The sequence below is a fragment of the Synchiropus splendidus genome, chromosome 14, assembly GCF_027744825.2.
Source record: "Synchiropus splendidus isolate RoL2022-P1 chromosome 14, RoL_Sspl_1.0, whole genome shotgun sequence".
Taxonomy (NCBI): Eukaryota; Metazoa; Chordata; class Actinopteri; order Syngnathiformes; family Callionymidae; genus Synchiropus; species Synchiropus splendidus.
Window position 1 is genome coordinate 23,256,647 of NC_071347.1, and position 17,341 is coordinate 23,273,987.

Consider the following 17,341-nt stretch of genomic DNA (forward strand, 5'->3'; position numbering starts at 1 on the left):
AGCTGCAGGAGAGGCAAGGTTGCCATGGCAACCGGAAGGGGGGAGGAGAGCGATAAATATTTAAGACTATAAACAGAATACACTTGCATGGTCATGACTTCTCGCTAACGTTTCGCCCCTTCAGCTTATAGCTTGTGGCGCCATCTTCTGGTTGTTGCTCCTCGTTACAACAACACAGCAGGCTGTGGATAAATCCAGTTATTTTGGCTATGGATCTTTCCAAAATTGTGTTGTAATATCTGCGACATTATTCGATGCTATTGATGAGTTACTGCAGGATGACAAAGCTTTGAATTATTTAACAGCAAAACAAGACGATATACGAGGGAAAAAAGACTGAAACCATAGAATCTGAATAGAGTTAAATAAGTATGAAAATATTGCGGCGATATTCCTTTTCTAACTTTAAAACAGCGATAGACGTCCATTTCAGATCAAACTGAACCAATATTACATCACTAGTAGCAACTACAATAATAAACCGTAATATAAATGGAAAAATAAATACACTGACGCGAAATTAGAAAGCAACATAAAATAAAGGGTCACATTTTAAGTGGTAAATTGCGAAGTACTTTGGTTTCATAGAGAGGAGACAATATAAATTCCCAAACTGATCCAACTAAAAGCGATTTTCTGGTCAAATCTTGTGGAAGAAAAATAAAAGCCAATAACTAGAGTAATAATTGTAATGACATTTACGGTGGTGTTTTTGGCTAAAAGTGGCCTTTAAGACTGACTTTATGGTTATTAAAACTTTAAACCGTGAGAGAGAACATGTTAAAACGGTTAAAAGTCATTGGCGTTGTGTGCTGTCGGTTGCTGCTTCAAACTTTAATGACTAGAAGGTGATGCATAATAGCAGAGCTACGGGTTCTTCCTCTCAGCCAATCACGACAAGGCAAGCGGCGACTGACGTTTCCACCGTCCAATGAGAAAGTAGATGGCTCGCTGGCGGGCGGGAGCCTGTGAAGTTTTCTAATGTTCTAGCCAGCTGTTTCTTCTTGGATATTTCATCTCATGGCGGAGGCAGCGTTCGAACCTCTCCTGGACCCGTCCGTGGGTCTGTGTGCGGCCGGACTGTGAGCAGGTACCGTCTGAAAACTCGCACGCAGCTTTAGGCCACCCGAACTTTGTCTTTGGAGTTGACTCCGGCTAAAAGTCGCTAGCTACGTTTTCGGAACCATGAGGACGGGCTGGGACGTGCTGGTCACGTCGGTTCGGAAAGAGCTTTGTGTTGGAATGACTGAGTGAACTCGTTTCGGACACTTTCTCCTGCCGGGCCGGGTGCAGGGGGCTCCGGTCCGACCGGTGAAGTGGCACTCGGTGCTGGGATCCACTTCTGCCCGACGTGTTGGGACTAGTGGACTCCATCCGAGCGGACCGGGGCTGCTGTGGCTCGGAGGAGCCCGCGGTACCGGAGCGGAGTCCTGGTTCTCATCAAAGTTGCGCGCGCGCCCCCCCCCAAAAAAAAAGTCTCGGGAATTAGCGGCCACGCGCATGCGCACACCCACGCGCCTCCGTGAAGGTTAATTAAGATTGACAGGTGAGTTGCGTGGCTGGGACCGAGGATGGTGGAGAACCGGAGCCAGAGGGAGGGGGTGTTCCGCTGGTTCTCCTCCCTCACCTCCGCCCAGAGAGCCGAGTTCCTGTGCGGCCTGCTGGACCTCTGCGTCCCCATCGAGCTGCGCTTCCTGGGCGCGTGCCTGGAGGACCTGGCCCGGAAGGACTACCACTCCCTGCGGGACGCCGAGATCCGCGCCAACAACCCCGCGGACCTGTCGGGACTCACCAACATCACCGACGAGGTGGTGAGGAGCAAGCTGCTGGTGTCCCTGGCTCTGATGGGCTCCGACAACCGGGACGCGGCGGGGGTCCTGTACCGGACCCTGACCCACATCGACTCTGTGATCAACAACTACGGCCTGGCTCTGAACGACGGCCGGACCGAGGAGCAGTTCCTGCTGCTCTTCACCATGGCCTCCAACCACCCGGCCTTCACCTTCCACCAGAAGCAGGTGCTGAGGCGGCTGCTGCTCCAGATCCAGGAGACCCTGCAGGTGAGAGCGCCTCGGCCCCTGGTAGCAAAGGGGATGGGAAGAGACTCGGTTTTGCTGGAGTGCCCTGGTTTCCTCCCACAATCCACTTAGAAGGTCCATTTATCACCTTCAAGACTTCAGGGGCAAAACAACGCGTCGCATTCACGTAAAGTGTAATCATTTCAAGCAGATTACTGTTTAAATATAAACTTTTTAAATGTGATGCCAATGAATTGAACCACTGAACATTTTAAATGCAAAGAAAAGCAGCATAGGAAGACGTGGAAAGTGAAAAAGTAAGTATATCATTTTAATAGATATTTGAAGTGTGGTTAAAAGTGTTTAAGTGAAGATAATGTATCAAAACATGATACAGGTCATTTATAAGCAGATATCCTGGAGCAATTGCTGCATATTGAACATAATATTCAGGCATAAAAATGTGTTGCGATGAAGATTTATTTTACACAAGGGAGTGTTTTTTATCAGCCTCCTCATCAACACCTGCAGTATTTTCTACATTTATTCTCATCATTGCTCATAAATTGTCAGGAAGTAAATGAGTCTAAAACATATTTGCACAGATTAAATATAAATTCCTCTGTATAAACTTAATTTCCAGATATAACGATGAGATCCAGTGTGATTAATTCGTCAAAAATAAAGTCATCTATTTGTTAAAAAGTCTGATGAACGTCATCCGTGGTCTTGAAAGAATCACTTTTGGGTAGTAACTCAGAGCAGCTGTGTGTCTGCTGTGTCAGCGCTAAATTACAGGTGAGTTGAGACTCGCCAGACAAATGACACGTCTGCGGGTGAAAGTGCTCGTGTCGACAGGTGAGAGCACCTCGGCGCTGCTCACTTTCCCGCCCGAGGCGGGGTCAGAGGTCGTCCCTGGTCCTGACGCGAGTCTCTCTTCCAGGCCAGTGGCGAGAGAGAAGCTCCGGGACTCGATCCCGCCATCTGTCCCCCTCATCACCAGCATCTCCCCCCGGCCGTCTCCTCCTGCCCCCCGCCTGACCCCGTCCGCTCGCCTCCGCCCACCTGCCACTTCTGCCTCGCTCACGCCACCTGCTGGCACAAGGTAGGTCCCAGAGTCCTCGGCTCCGGAGCGGTGTCGCTTTCATGTCCCAGCGTTTCCGACCCAGACCTGGACCCAGCTGCTTTCTTTTAAACTGAGGCCGGCAGCCGTCTGGAGTCCAGAGGAGGAAACCGCCTCACGGATGCGCCCAGAATCTCTGAGTGCATCACAGCTCACTCTCTTCTGTGACTGGTGATCTCTTTCAGACACCTAAAACTTTATCTAGCAATCATCTATTGCAAGTTGTTCTTGGTGATATTTGGTGGTGGAGAGATGCTGCAAAGGTCGTTCAGAGTCCAGTGTTTGGAGGTCGTATCTGGGCGTGTTCGGACCACGGAGGCTGGTCTCATCTGTTCGTCCCATTCTGCTGTTTACTAGTGACCATGAGTGAGGTTCAGTTTCCCAGTGAGGGAAGGATGGAGCCAAGACTGGTGAGGAACGAGCTGAGCCAGAAGACAAAGCTCTCCAATGACTCAGCTCAGGTCTCCAGCTTTGGAGTCTATCGGGAGCTCAGTCATCCAGGAGAGACTCGAAGGAGAAGCTCTCTGAAGAGCTGCAGGAGGCTTCTGGAGCCTGGACACTTCACGGAGGCTGCTGCCCCCTCGACCTGACGAGAATGAGGCGCGGTCCTCATCTGCAGTTCAAGCTGAGTTCTTGCGGCACTGTAGAAGGTTCTAACTTCAGATTTCTGACTGGCTGCTGCCGGCTTCAGTCTTAAATGCAACCTTCTTGACCACATTTGTCCTCCAAGTGTGGAAGTAGGTCCAGTTGTCAGTGATGCAGGCGGTTCTCTGGAGGCGCCGGGTCGTCTCTGTCCCGCTGGGATGAGACCGAGGCACATAAAAGCGGGTTGTCTCCGGCGTGATGGCTGGTTCCAGTGGAAACAAGCGCTTGGGTTTCACGCATCGCGGCTCTTCAGGGATCTAAAATTACCCTCAGATTTGGTCTCCTGGACCTGAAGCCGAGACTCCTGTGAGCGTTGAGCGTTGTGAATGAGTGAGCTGACTGGTGTGTTGCTCCAGTTCAGCCACGGGTCGCTGACTGGAGGCCAGAGCCGAAACACGGCCGCAGGACGAGACCGGTTACTGTGTCGCAGGAGACGGTGCACTCGCGACTGGAGCAGAGGGGGAGCGGCTCTGACTTCCTGGGGATTCACTTGAGACATACACACACACAGGCTCGCACCACAGAGGGTTGATTTCAGCGCGCAGAAATGTGCTGACCTGCGCGCCGCCGCAGCCAAGGGCAACAAAACACCAAACACAAACGCTGCTCTCTGGGCCGGTACTTTCCCTCAGCTGCTGCTCGCACAAGTCCCGGCAGCGTCTGCTGCTCCTGTGCGGTGGGAGGGGAGGAGCGAGCTCCCGCCCCCTCACTGACCCGTGAGCGGGACCAACCCGCCCCAGTGCCACATCCCAGCGTGTCCCAGCCAGCCAGGAGCCAAGGCACCCTCAGAGAAGGGCCATCAATCACCTGGTTAACAAGTCACACTGAGCTCGGTGGCGGCGGCTCCTGAATCCTGACTCTGTTGAGCTGCACACCATCGCCAGCTGCAGGATCACGGCAGTGAAAACATTCTTCACTCAGGTGAATCTGTCTGTCAATCAAACCAGATGTTTATCAGCCTAATAACAGCCAAAACGCCTGAGTTATCAAAGCCCTGCGCACGTGGCTAGTGCCGGAGCGCTGCGCCAGTCAGTGACTCCAGCGTCCTGCGGCTGCTCACCTCTGTGTTCTGGGAGCTTGCCAAGTTGTTTTGGAACCATGCCGTCGCCCAGACAGCCACCAGACGCTTCACTGCTCTGCTTTCATCATGTTTGTCGCGCTGTGCACGTGGGGTCCGGCATCTAGCGCCGAGTCGCCTCAGACCAGAAGCTCAGCCCCCACAGAGAGCTTCCCAGGACCAGGTGGGATCAAGTCTGCGGCCCAAACCCGGTTGGCTTGTGTTCACATGTCAGAGTGCAGTTGTAACTGTCGAGCCACAAGTCCCTCTGGTCCATGTGTGGAGCGCCCTCACCATCACTCTCTGCGTAGTTTCAGAGCGAGTTTCAAACACCAGCTCCAGCAGCTCCCGACTTGTCCTCAACATGTCAGCCCGTCATGGAAGAGCTGCTGAGGTCAAACCTGCCGTGGTGTTCGCTGGTCTCCACCACCGAGCCCATCCTCTGCAGTCACTGCTCTTCAGGCAGAAACATGCAGATGTGGCAGTCGTCGGCTTAATTGTTTTCAGATCTCATGCTGCCTCGCGCTGCTGCGTATGTGCGTCAACTTGTAGAGCTCTCTCTGTGGGGAGGAGTTCTTGGAAACACACCTTTCCAAGAACATTTTTGGCTGGATCTCACGAGGGTAAGGCTCATTCTGAGAGTTGAAGCTTAAATAACTGGGTGATTGTAACTGGGTTTGGTTCCAAGTCCTGGTTCAGGTGAGTTACGTGTTCAGGGGGAGAGGCTGGGGAAAGGGTGATGGCCCTGAGAAGTCCTCACAGCTACAAGCGTCCGTGTGTGTGCAGGAGACTGGTGAAGTGTTTCATGTCGCTCAGCTCGTCGGCAGTATTTCTTTTTGTCATGAACCTTTTCACAGATGAGACTTCACTGAAGTTCCACCGATGTCACTGGGCGGTGTCTCCACCTCACCTCTTCATCATGAGCCTTTCTCTCACTGCTCTTCTTCATCTCTGCCGCGTCATGACTGACTCCACTGTGCTTCGCTCTAGAGTCCGACCAGAGAGGCTGGACCAGGTCCTGGGTCGGAGGGCCCGATGGACCCGTCCCTCCACCTCGAGGCTCCGCCCCCTCAGCTGCCTGTTCCCCTCCTGCCTGCTGGACCGGGTCAGAACGGATCCGCAGCCAAGAGCCTCCAGAGTAAGGCAGGGAAAGGTGAGTGCTGCCAGAGGTCAGAGGTCAGAGCTGAAGCCGCGGCTCAAGGACACACTCGGAAGTGATGAGATCTGAGGTTTGTGTGTGTGTGTCACACAATACTCATCCGTGTCGCTGCATAGCTGTCATCATAAATCGAGACACTCACACAGATGCTTGTCTCTGTATCCTTGTGGGGACCTCCTCTCCTTGCCATCACCCTTTCCCCAGCCTCTCCCCCTGAACACATGGCTCACCTGAACCAGACTGAGACCCAGTCATTTGGAAGTTTGTACCCTCCAATTGAGGCTTTTCTAACTGGGGAAGTTCTCCCCCAGTTAGTCCCCATGTTACTGGTTAATATTCTGAAGAAATGTCCCCAGTTTTTGGTTAAACACGGACACACAAACACACTCACAAACGTGGAGACACGTTCACCTAAACACACTTGAGCACTTCTTAAACACCAGACATGCACCGTGCTCACAAGCCGAACAACACACACGGTTGCTCCAACAGATGTCAACAAGTTCTTGAAAGTAAACCTCATTAAACATGGACGCTGTGAACAAACACCTGCAGGCCATGTAGCTGCTTTCACACACCGTAATGAGGTAAACACAGGTGTAACGGTTGGGACCTGCCATGACACAGCCGTCCCTACGATGAGGCACAGTCCCACGCAGTTCTGTCGTCCGCTGAGTGTGTGTGTGTGTGTGTACATGCATGCGTGTGGCAGGCGGCGCCAGGAGGCCTCTGCAATTGTGGTGCTGAGAGACGTGTGCGTGTCAGTCAGAGCCACATTCTCGCCTGCGCTCGTGTCCCGACTCGCCTGCTCTGGAGGCATCTGCAGTCTGATCCGACTCGCTCACCAGCCTCTCGCCTCGCGTGTCGCGACACGACGCTCATGTTGGTGGAGGAGAAGACACCCGACTCGCGCCTGCGGAGGCTCCAGCTGTCGACGCTTGTTGCATCAGGGGCGTCTGGGTCACCCGACTCAGGGTCACCCGACTCGAGCTCCGATGACATCACGCCCATGTCACCGAGTCCATTCCCAAAACTCGTCAGAGCGAGTGAAATGGCGTGTGGGCGGGGAGAAACTCACTACCTGGTGACGGGACCTTCCGCTCATCTGCTCCTGTGAAGGACGTACGACAATTGGTGGGTCATGTGCTCCTGTGTTGCAGCGGTGCTGGAGAGAGTGGTGCTGCGAGGAGCGACGCACAAGTCTGAGGAGGCCAGCGAGTTCATCTTCGAGGTGAGTTGCTCTGTGAACAGGAAAGCACACGTGAAAAGTGAAAGTGAACCTCCTGTGGAGCAAACGTGCTCCCAAGTGTTGGTCTCTGACGTTTGGTGTGAATCCTCCAGGCGACCTGGTCCGACGGTTTTGTGTCGTCCGTCGTCAGAAATCGCTCAGAGCTCACGGATCTCCTGACCCAGGTCTGGACCTTCTGGAGCTGTTAGACTTCAGCTGCAGATGTCTTCATGGCGTTCCTTGTTCCTCAGCTGTCCAAGGTGTTTCCAGACCTGAGACTGGAGAAGACCCCGCCCCCGTCTGCTGAGGTGGACCCCCGGTGAGTTGACTCCCCCGGGTGCTACCTGCAGACCCAGGTCCTGATCGGGCTGTCTCTGGACGTAGCAGAACCCCAGCAGGTGTCTTCAGAGGAGGGAGTCCTCCTGTTTGAGTGGATGATCTCTGTGCTCTGTGCTCCTCAGCCACTCTCTCACTGTGATCTCACCTCTGGCCCCGCCCCCTTCTCTGCACCAGGTGTCTGACCTCGCTGCCCTGCCACATCCTGCAGCACCACAGTGTCCAGCTCTTCTTCACCTCCACCGGGCCTCTGGCTCCCAAATACCTGTCCACTGCCTCCCACCCCTCCTCCTCCCCCTTCCTCCCGCGACTGCTCTCCTCCCTCCCTGCTGCTCCCGCCGTCCCGCCGTGTCCCTTCACCTCTGGCACTAGTAAGTCTTGCTCCTCCTCCTCTGGGTCAGATGGAGGCTTGTGTGGACGTTCAGACTGAAGACCTTTGGAGTTGAGAGTGGCCTGGAAGAACCACGGTCCAGTGAATGGATGGGGGCGTGTGGGTCTATTTCAGTCTGCTGTGGGATTCATGGCTGCGTGTTTGTGTTGGACGGCAGCGGCGTGGTGACCTCATGGTGCCGTGGGCTGCAGCCTGACTTCATCTCTCGGGGTATTTATAGACACCAGTGTGTCGGGCGGGAACCTTGTGTGCAGCGTGTTGCTCGCCACAGAGGCAGGTCTCTGTGATGGGTGAGGAGAGGCTGCTTTGAGTCTGGAGACCTGACATTGACAGCGTTGGGAGCATGATGTCCGGCGGCTCCGTGCTGGCTGCCAAACATGCTGTCACTCCACCTGCCAATGACCTGGTGTTAGCGCAGCTCCCCCGTGGGCTCCGGTGCCGTTTGGGTGGTCATAATGTTTTGGCCGACTCTAGTGCTTGATGCTGTCTGTTGCTCCTCAGGTGCCAGTTGCTCGGTGCAGTTCCGGGGAGCCAACAGGTGAGTGTGTCCCCCTCCTCCTCTTCCTCCTCCCCTTCTTCCTCCTGGTCGCCACAGTGACGCCCTCTCCTCCTCCCCCCTGCAGGGCGGTGTACCGCGTGGCCAGCATCCAGCCGGTGGTCAGCGCCCACAGCTCGGTCCTCACCCGCTCCACCCCCCAGCTCTCCTGCCTCCCCCCTGCCCTCCCTCGCCCTCAGCTCTCCTCCCTCCCCCCGCCCGTCCCAGCACTTCCCAGTGGGGGAGAGGCTCCCTCGCAGCACCTTCACCCCCCCTCCTACTCCCACCTGCACCTGCACCCCGCTGCCCCCCCCTCCCCGTCTCACCCCCGGCCCCCCCCTCAGACCGCCCCCCCGGAACAGAACGGCATCCTGGACTGGCTGCGGAAGCTGCGGCTGCACAAGTACTACCCTGTCTTCAAGCAGCTGACCATGGAAGAGGTAGTGGCCTCCCCGGCGCCCCCCTCCCCTTCGCCACTCGCTCTGCCTCACTGACTGGCCTGTCCACCTGCAGTTCCTGGCGCTGACGGAGGAGGACCTGAACAAGTACGACCTGACGCAGGGAGCCAAGAAGAAGCTCAAGACTCAGCTGGAGCTGCACAAGTCGGCAGAGTGAGTAGATGATGTCACGGCAGGTCCGAGTGTCTGTGTGAGCCGCTGGTTCTGGAGTCACTCCGTCCACATGATGCGCTCAAGTGAGTCGCTCGGAGGCCGTTTGGCCTTCGGCTTCAGATGGTTCAGTCCTTCATCATCGCTGTCACCTTCATCCTTCACCTGCATCATCCAACATTGTCTTGATTGCCATCATCTTCATCATTCAACATCATCCTCTTCATCATCACCTTAATCTTTTACCTGCATCGTCCAACATCATCATCTTCATGATCTTCATCATCATTCTGTCCCTCTTCATCTTGACCTCTCCTCATCTCTGTTGACCTTCACCCAACATCATCATCACTTCAATGGTCATCATCTTCGTAGTTGTAATCTTCATCATCATCATCATCATCTCAGTCTTCATCACCTTCATCATCCAATATCATCATCATTATTCATCCTCTTCACCTCCACCATTGTCATTGTCAACCATACCATCATGACCTTCATTTTTGACCTTCATCATCCATCATCTTCATCATGGTCATTCTCATTCTGTCTCATCCACACCATCATCTTCACCTTCATCATCATACATGACCATTGACTTTTCTTCTTCTCATCTTCGTCCACCATCATCTTCATCACCTCCTGGGTCAGCAGCATCCTCTGGCGTCCTGACAGTTGCAGGTGTAGTTACAGACAGCTGCCCGCAGGTGTAGCTGTTGAGCGCACCTGTTGCCAGACACCGCAGGATCCTCCGTCTCACCTGAGTCGCTCAGACACACAGGAAGTGGTGCAACACCTGCTGATGATTAACGTCCTCGGGTAAATGGTTAACCAGGGGAAGTGACCCGCAGAGATGGCGCCCGCCGACCAGCAGATAACCAGCGGCAGCGTCACTCACTGCCCCCTTTATCGCGTTTCCATCCTCCCGATCAGCGGCCTGGGAGGAGCTGACGTCACCGCTGGAACATTCCCGGAGTCAATTTCCACCCGACGGAGCTTCCAGCCGAGTGTCTGTGTGGAGCCTGGCGCCCTCTGCTGGCCGCCTCCACATGCAGGACTGAAGTGTGTCTGTCCGTCTGTAGCAGGGAGCTGAAGCTGGAGAAGCGTCCGTGCGGGGGCATCGCCAGGGTCCCGCCCTCCTGTCACATGGGGCCCCCGACACACTCGTGTGCAGGTGAGCAGCTCCGTCAGGTGTGCGAGTGCCACCGGGGTCTCCAACTGTGTGTGTGTTCTGTGCAGTGGAGGGGGACCCCCATCACCCCGACTCCTCCCCCTCCTCCGGGTACTCCAGCTCTCCGTGCTCTCCTCACACACACGTCTGCTGCAGCTCCGACCGAAGCCGAGACAGACGTGAGTCTCTCACAGGCACACACACACACACACACACACGCTCATCTCTCTCTATCCTTGTGGGGACCTCTCCCCCTGAACACATGGCTCACCTGAACCAGGAGCATGAACCAAACTGGGACCCGTTTATTTTGAACCCCCCAGACTCTATGTGGACCGTTTAAAAATGTCTTTCTAAAAGGTCCACACAAGGATATGAATTCATGCACACACTGACACGGGCGTGTTGCAGGGGCGCCCTCCGAGGGCGGCGGTCCGGACAAGGACCGTCCTTGCGTCTTCATCCTGGGTTCCGGCTGCTCCGCCGTCTCCACTCGACCCACCGCTCAAGTCTTGCCGGTCCAGACCGACCCGCCTCGCCCCCCCGCCCCCGTCCCTCCACCTCACTTCCGCCCGCAGAGCTGCGTCCTGGCGTCGCCCCGCAAGCCTCGCCCCGAGCCTCAGGACCCCCGGGGGGGTCTGATGGTGGACACCAGCTCGGCCCTGACCTCCACCTCCAACAGCCTGCACCATGTCTCCCACCCCCCCCTGCACTTCCACCTGTCCTCCTCCTCGCCCCCCTCCCCCTCCGTCTACTACTCCTTCCCCCCCACCTCCTCCCTCTCCACCGTCTCCTCCAGGTCCCAGTCCGGCTCCTCGGTGGGCACCGTGCCCGGGACCTCCTTCTTCCACCCCCCTGAGCCGGGCCCAGGTCACTCCTCCTCCATGTGCGTCTGCAGCTCCTGTGGCTGCCGGGGGAACTGCGGCGCCTACGCCACGCTGCCAGGATACGCGGCAGCTGCCGGTTACCTGCAGCCCTTCTCCGCCGGCCCCTCCCTTTTCACCCTGGGGCCCCTCCTCCACCTCAGCCCGCTGCCCGTCTCCTCCAGCTCCGCCCCTGCGGCCGGTCCTTTCTCCTACCAGATGATGGCGCCGCCACCCTTCTACCGGCAGGCTGCCGCTGCACAGGAGCAGAAGGGCTTCTACCAGCCGTACCCGGCCCAGAAGAGGACGGCGGGGAACCCGTCCTGCTACAACTGCGGCGCCAGCGGACACAGCGCAGAAGACTGTCGAGAGCCCGCCATGGAGGCGCAGCAGGGTGAGCACCGCTCGCGTCGCTCCGCTCTCCGGTGCTGTTGGTGGTGGTGGTGTTGTTGTTGTTGACGTGGCACTCGTGTCTCTCAGGATCGTTCCGACTCAAGTTCACCTCTCACTCAGACACGACCGACTCTGCCGACTAGTCTGGACTCTCCAAGCATCACTGCAGGTTTGTTGTCACACCTGGGCGGGACTCACCTGGGCCATGTGACCTCACCGTCTGGACCCAGAGCTCAGGTGCGGCTGGGCTCCTCAGAACCTTCCTGTAACTGCGTGTGCGTGCATGTGTGTGTGCGTGTGGCCCGGCTGGACCCGGAGCCTTCTGGACCCGAGTACCCCCGGTCCTTCAGAGCCTGACCCCTGGGGGGTCGGACCCTTCGTCATGATCAAAGTGTGGGAATTAAAACGTTCTTGTTCAGGAACGCTCAGTGGTCCTGCTGAGGTGCGTTCCACTTCCGTGTGTCTGTACGCTCACCTCATTCCTCCCTTCTTTACGGAGCGTCCCACTCGTCTGAGCGGTTTTCTTGCTCTGTCACGGTGACACTAGTGGGACGTGACCTGACTGTTTACGCGCGTCCTGCTGTGGTGTGTCCTGCTCGTGTGACCTGTGACTTGGTTGAAATGCAGCATAATGGAGATGAGAGTCAAGAAGGCACGTCCCACTTGTGGCCAGACGTCTACATGCTGGACTGTCCTGTCCTGTCCGGGGTGTGTTCCACTCCGCATTTCTCCCCGACCTCTCACTGCGTCCCACTTGTGCTTTAATGTGATGAATGCCATTTTAATCTTCCAAAAACGAGCGACAACAGATGTCAGTTTTCCCCCTTTTTATTGTTTACAAAATCCCAACATAAATACAAAGATGGCTACATGAGTGTGTGTGTGTGTGTGTGGACAGGTTTACTTGGTCGAGCAAAGAAGAAATAAAACCTTAAATAAAGAAGATAAAATACTGCGATATAAAACCGTAGGGCAGGCGGGGTCAGGGGTCAGAGGGCGGGCAACACACGGGACGCTTCAGAGCGGACGTGTCGGACCCAGACGGCTTCAGCTGGTGTCGACACCAAGGCAACGTAGCAAACTAGCATCTCAGATGGGGGGAGGGGACGCAGAGGACCGTTTGTTCATGGAGACGCAGGAGCAGCACCCGTCCCGTCCCGACGGCCGTGAGATCCAACATGGCCGGAGACAGGTGGGTGGAGAGGAGGGGCTCAGTGGGCGGGCGACCCGAAGGTCTCCTGCGAGGCGTACACCATGTAGAGGAAGCCGTCCTGGTCGCGCTCGCGCTCGTACACCTCAGAGATGGCCGACGACACCGACACCATGCTGTGGCCGTTGACCAGCAGGAAGAAGGCCTGGTTGGAGTTCAGCTGCAGGCGCCGCCTGGTGGAGGGAGGGGGACACAGTGCGGAAAATACATCGCATGAAATAGACTGAGAAATAAGACACATGAATGTCAAAAAAAAACAACCTCAAAATACATGATTGTAAAACAAATGTCAAAAGTAACAAGGGAAAAATGTCTCAGCTGAGAAAAAGTGCCAGAAGCTCATCACCACCAACAATAGACATGAAACATGAAGAGATCATAGTGAGCGTCCTACCTGATGATCTTGATGAGCTCGCTCATGTTGACGTGGTCCGGCACCAGGAACTTGGTCTTGTCCAGGACGGGCAGCTGCTTCTCTCCTTTGTAGCGCTCGATGATCACCTGACCAGAGAGAGGGGGGGAGGGGGGCGTCAGGCTGCTCTGGCTCGGGAACATCTCGGGGAAGCTTCGAACGGTGCAGTGCATGATGGGACGTTAATGAGTGGGGGAGAGGTTTTCCAGCATTTTAGACTACAGTGACCTGCGACCCTCAGAACAAGTAAACAACTTGAGTGGAGCCACAGAAAAAGAAAGCTGCTTCTTCCAACGTGACTCTCAGGAAATCTGGATGGCACAAACTTCTAAAAATGAGTGTCAGAATAGTAAAAACATAAATCATGTTGTAAGAAAAAATGCTCGAACATGGAGTCAAAGAATGAAACCATTTTAAAAAATATGTTGTCTAATAATAATTTTAAGAAACCATTATACGGGTCAGATCACAGAGGAAGATGAAAATACTTTTTTTTTAAAAAAGGAGAATAAAACCACATGACTGAAACCTGAGCACTAAGGCAGCTGACTCAGCAGATCAGCTGACCGCGACATCTGCCGGGCCTCAGAGGTCGGAGCAGATGCCGACCGGTGTGTTCCGGTTGCTAGGAGAACGGGGCGGAGCCAGAACCTGAGCTGGACCTGCTTCAGGACCCGGTCGCCGCCCTCCCTGGCCACCTCCGACTGGGTGCTGCTGAGTGGGCCTGAGGTAAACAGGACTCACCGGGATCTTGTTGGGGTGTTGCTCTCGGATCAGTCTCACGTCTTCTAGTCTCTGTTCTGCGGAGGGAGAGAGAGACCAGTGAGTGTGGGTCGTGTGACTGCTCTTCCTCGATCTTCAGACGTCTGCCCGTGAGAACGGAGAAGCGAAACACACGCGGCGCACAAGCATGACTGCTGACTCGGCACCGCCACTGACGCCGCCTCGGGTCAGAACCCACACGGCCCAACACCTGCGCGGAGGGGAGCGCCACCTGTGTGACACCGTGGCTAAGTGCCAGAAGCTGCAGCCAGCTTCAGGGAGCTAATGGCTACAGCGAAGAAGACACGGGGCTCATGACCGTGTTTTGCTTCTGCAGAAGACCAAGCGAGTCCCGTGGTGCGGCTGACGTGAGAAGGGCCTGTGTCCGTCACGTCAGAGAGCCTCAGGAAATGACTCCAGGTCCGCCTCAAAGTCCCCACCGGAACTCGCGCCATGTGACTGTCAGCACCAGACCAGTGAGCGAGCGAGTCTGATTCAATCACCGCTGTTTATCTCTGGGAGGACTTCAGACCCAAACGTGTCACGCTCAGACGGCTGTGAGTCAGCGGGCGGCAGAAGTGGGGATGTCAAGCGGCGGGGTTTCCAGATGTTGCTCAAATCGCTGACAGATGTGGCGGCGGGAAATAACAGAGGCACAAACGCACTTTGCATTTCGCCAGTCTGGACTTTTGAGAAGTGTTTCCATCAGCTGACCTCCAGACCAGAGGTCAGGTCGGACTTCCGCTGTAACCTTAACACGTTCTGCTGCGGAGCGACGCTGCCTTGGTTCGTGGTATTCCAGGGAGCAGAGTAGAACTGAGCGAGTCGCAGCCGCACACAGACATGGAGAGCACAGCTACTGAAGCTGGTGGCTAACAACAGCTGTCATGCGGGAATGCTCCACGACCTGTGGTCGTCACACGCTAGTGCTACACGTAGCCTTCAGCGGACAACAGGGTTTCACCTGCAGCATCCCAGTGTTGACCAGTGTGCGCTAACACTTAGCCAGACCACATTCTCCTGTCGTGCTTTTGTTTCAACCGCCGGCGAGAATACCTGGCTCAGACGTAACGTTTTCACAGTGATTTCACTGGAAAGGATTGAATTTGATTTTCATTTCAGCGAGCGGCTAATGCTAGTTAGCCAGTGTGCACTGTCCTCACCATGATCGCTGAATCAGTCATTTAACTGTGGCCTTCATGGTTGACGTTTTCAGGTAATACTTTTATTAACAGTGATCAAAACGATGCGCTCTGCGAGCAACGCTTGCAGCTAGCCGTCGCTAACCTCCATGAGTGTTTCTGGGGCCGACGGCTGGCCACCAGCTGCTGAACCTGACACCAGACAGGTGGGTGCTGACCAGCCACAACACTGCAGTCACACAGCTGCTGTGGCACGCGTGTGTCCACCTGGACACGTCACGTGCCGACCAATCGTTCAGTGGCTGACAAGTCGACGAATATCTCATTTGTGTGACGCCTCCGAGAGGACCGCTGGGATGAAAACAGCGCAGTTCAGGGAGCTAGCGTTAGCATCGCAGCCTGAAGTCCTCTGTTTCATCCATGACGGAAAACTCGAGACCGGAAACGAAAGATAAACCAGAAGCAAACTGCGGCTCATAAACCCCATAACACGTCAGTGTACAACACTGTCAAAGAGGAACAGTCTGGTCGCTGCGCCAGTACAGAGCACGCGCGTGCCCGCGTGTGTTTGTCCTGCCCGGGTCACGTGTGATTTGGGGGGGGGGGCAACTGGACCAATCGGGATGGAGCTTTTTTCTCTCTGTCGCTGGGAAACTGGAAACAACTTGTGCCGTAATATGTGGAGCAGCCGCGCACGGAGAAACAAAGAGGCCGTAAAGTGGAAGAAAGCCGTCGGAGTTGAAGCGAGAGACTTGGCCAGTGAGACCGAGCGTTCCAGTGACGTCAGACTGAAATAAAGGCGGACGGCGTGTGGCTCCACAGTCGCGGAGGTCGACCCGAAAGACGCCTCGGCCCCATCCCCCGATCACTTCAGCCCCAGGACGCGTCTGAAGGGCTCGCGAGCACGCGGCGGCTAGCCTGCGCACGAGCTAGCAGCGAGCCCGCGGAGTGAGTCGTCACCTACCGAGCGTCCTCCTCTGCTTGAAGCTCTTCTCCGAAGGCATCGTGCCGTCGAATAAAACCGACAGTAAAAGAATATACACGGGTCCGCGGAGGCAGCTCTCGGGCGAGTGTTCGGCGTCGCTTCCTTCCTCCGTCTGTTTTGATCTGGGCGGCCTCCTGCAGCAAAACAAACGGGTCAGCTGACCTGTGACGTCACCGCGCTACTTGGAACTGAAGTTGGAACGTGTCGAGTCTCGAGGCCGCAATGCACGAGTGCGACTGCGCGGACCCACCGACGCCATGCGGCCATTTATTCTCCTCCACCACCTGCTTCCGTCAGGGGCACCTTTCGATCAAACCCGCGCCTTTGACGCGTCACGCTCCCGGGACCACCTGATCCGGCGCCTGAGACGCGTTCCAGTTGTTCTCGGATCTGGGAGATGAGCGGCTCCGGCCCGTTGACGTCACTAGAGGGCGGAGCTCGCTGACATCCAGTTTTGGACGGGGGGGAGGGGGGGGTGTGGCAAAAATGACTTCCATTTTTTGTTTCAAATATTTTTATAGATTTTAGAAAACATACATACATACATACAAGTAAATGAAAATACAGTATATATATATTGTAATATCCAGAAGGATTCCACGCAAGCGAGAGTAGGATGTCATTCCAACGGGTCTTTATTTCACCACAAGACAACTTCTTCACGCTTGTCGTACCGAGCTCTCACTTCCCACAACCCCCCCAACTCTCTGACACACTTCTGCAACAACATCGCCAAACAGAACATTGCAGATCAACGGTAAAACGAACTATTTAACAAGAGAAATAAACATCAAAACCTTCCCTCCCTTTACCTACATCAGTTGAGAGTTTAGTTTCCCATCTTTAGACGTCACACAGCACAAATAGTTTAAGGACACAAAAGTTAATCATTAAACAAAGCTGGATGTGGGGTTCATAACGTCCTACAACTATAAACATGTCTAGAGTAATGTGACGTTCAATACAGACTGGACAAATAATGGCGTTCCAAGGTACAGATTATAGTGTCTTGAGGTTCTCAGAATACAAGGTAGAAAGTCTCCAAAGAATCTGGAATTGTTCTGGAGAACGGCTCACAGCATAGCGGATCTTTTCAAGGCTCGGACACGACGCGACATCTCTCAAGCACTGAGCCTGTGTGGGCGGGGCAGCATCTCTCCACCTCAGCCGTGTAGCACACCTGGCCAGAAGCACAGACAATGAGGGCACTCTTCTTTTGTTGGTGCTAAATCTGCCATCTTGGTCTGAGGGGCCAAACAGAGCCAGCAAAGGATCAGGTCAATGTTTACGTTGATACTTGTGT

General features: G+C 55.1%; 2 protein-coding genes across 3 annotated transcripts; one reads left to right on the forward strand and one right to left on the reverse strand.

Moving 5' to 3' along the window:
• Positions 1 to 173: 173 nt before the first annotated feature.
• Positions 174 to 16,440, forward strand: zcchc14 (zinc finger, CCHC domain containing 14). 2 transcript variants are annotated; one of them, XM_053886547.1, is made up of 14 exons: positions 174 to 2,060; positions 2,962 to 3,123; positions 5,834 to 5,996; positions 7,163 to 7,233; positions 7,344 to 7,415; positions 7,482 to 7,549; positions 7,744 to 7,937; positions 8,459 to 8,495; positions 8,581 to 8,932; positions 9,006 to 9,103; positions 10,183 to 10,274; positions 10,340 to 10,450; positions 10,683 to 11,528; positions 11,615 to 16,440. In XM_053886547.1, the coding sequence occupies exons 1-14, from the start codon at positions 1,572 to 1,574 to the stop codon at positions 11,668 to 11,670; spliced, it is 2,811 nt and encodes a 936-aa protein (XP_053742522.1). In that variant the 5' UTR covers positions 174 to 1,571; the 3' UTR covers positions 11,671 to 16,440. The 2 variants fall into 2 exon arrangements, with proteins under 2 accessions (XP_053742522.1, XP_053742523.1); XM_053886548.1 differs by having other exon boundaries at positions 10,186 to 10,274.
• map1lc3b (microtubule-associated protein 1 light chain 3 beta) lies at positions 12,340 to 16,260 on the reverse strand. Its single transcript, XM_053886550.1, has 4 exons — positions 16,018 to 16,260; positions 13,894 to 13,949; positions 13,132 to 13,238; positions 12,340 to 12,910 (listed from the first exon to the last, which is right to left on the reverse strand). The coding sequence occupies exons 1-4, from the start codon at positions 16,055 to 16,057 to the stop codon at positions 12,739 to 12,741; spliced, it is 375 nt and encodes a 124-aa protein (XP_053742525.1). The 5' UTR covers positions 16,058 to 16,260; the 3' UTR covers positions 12,340 to 12,738.
• Positions 16,441 to 17,341: the final 901 nt, after the last annotated feature.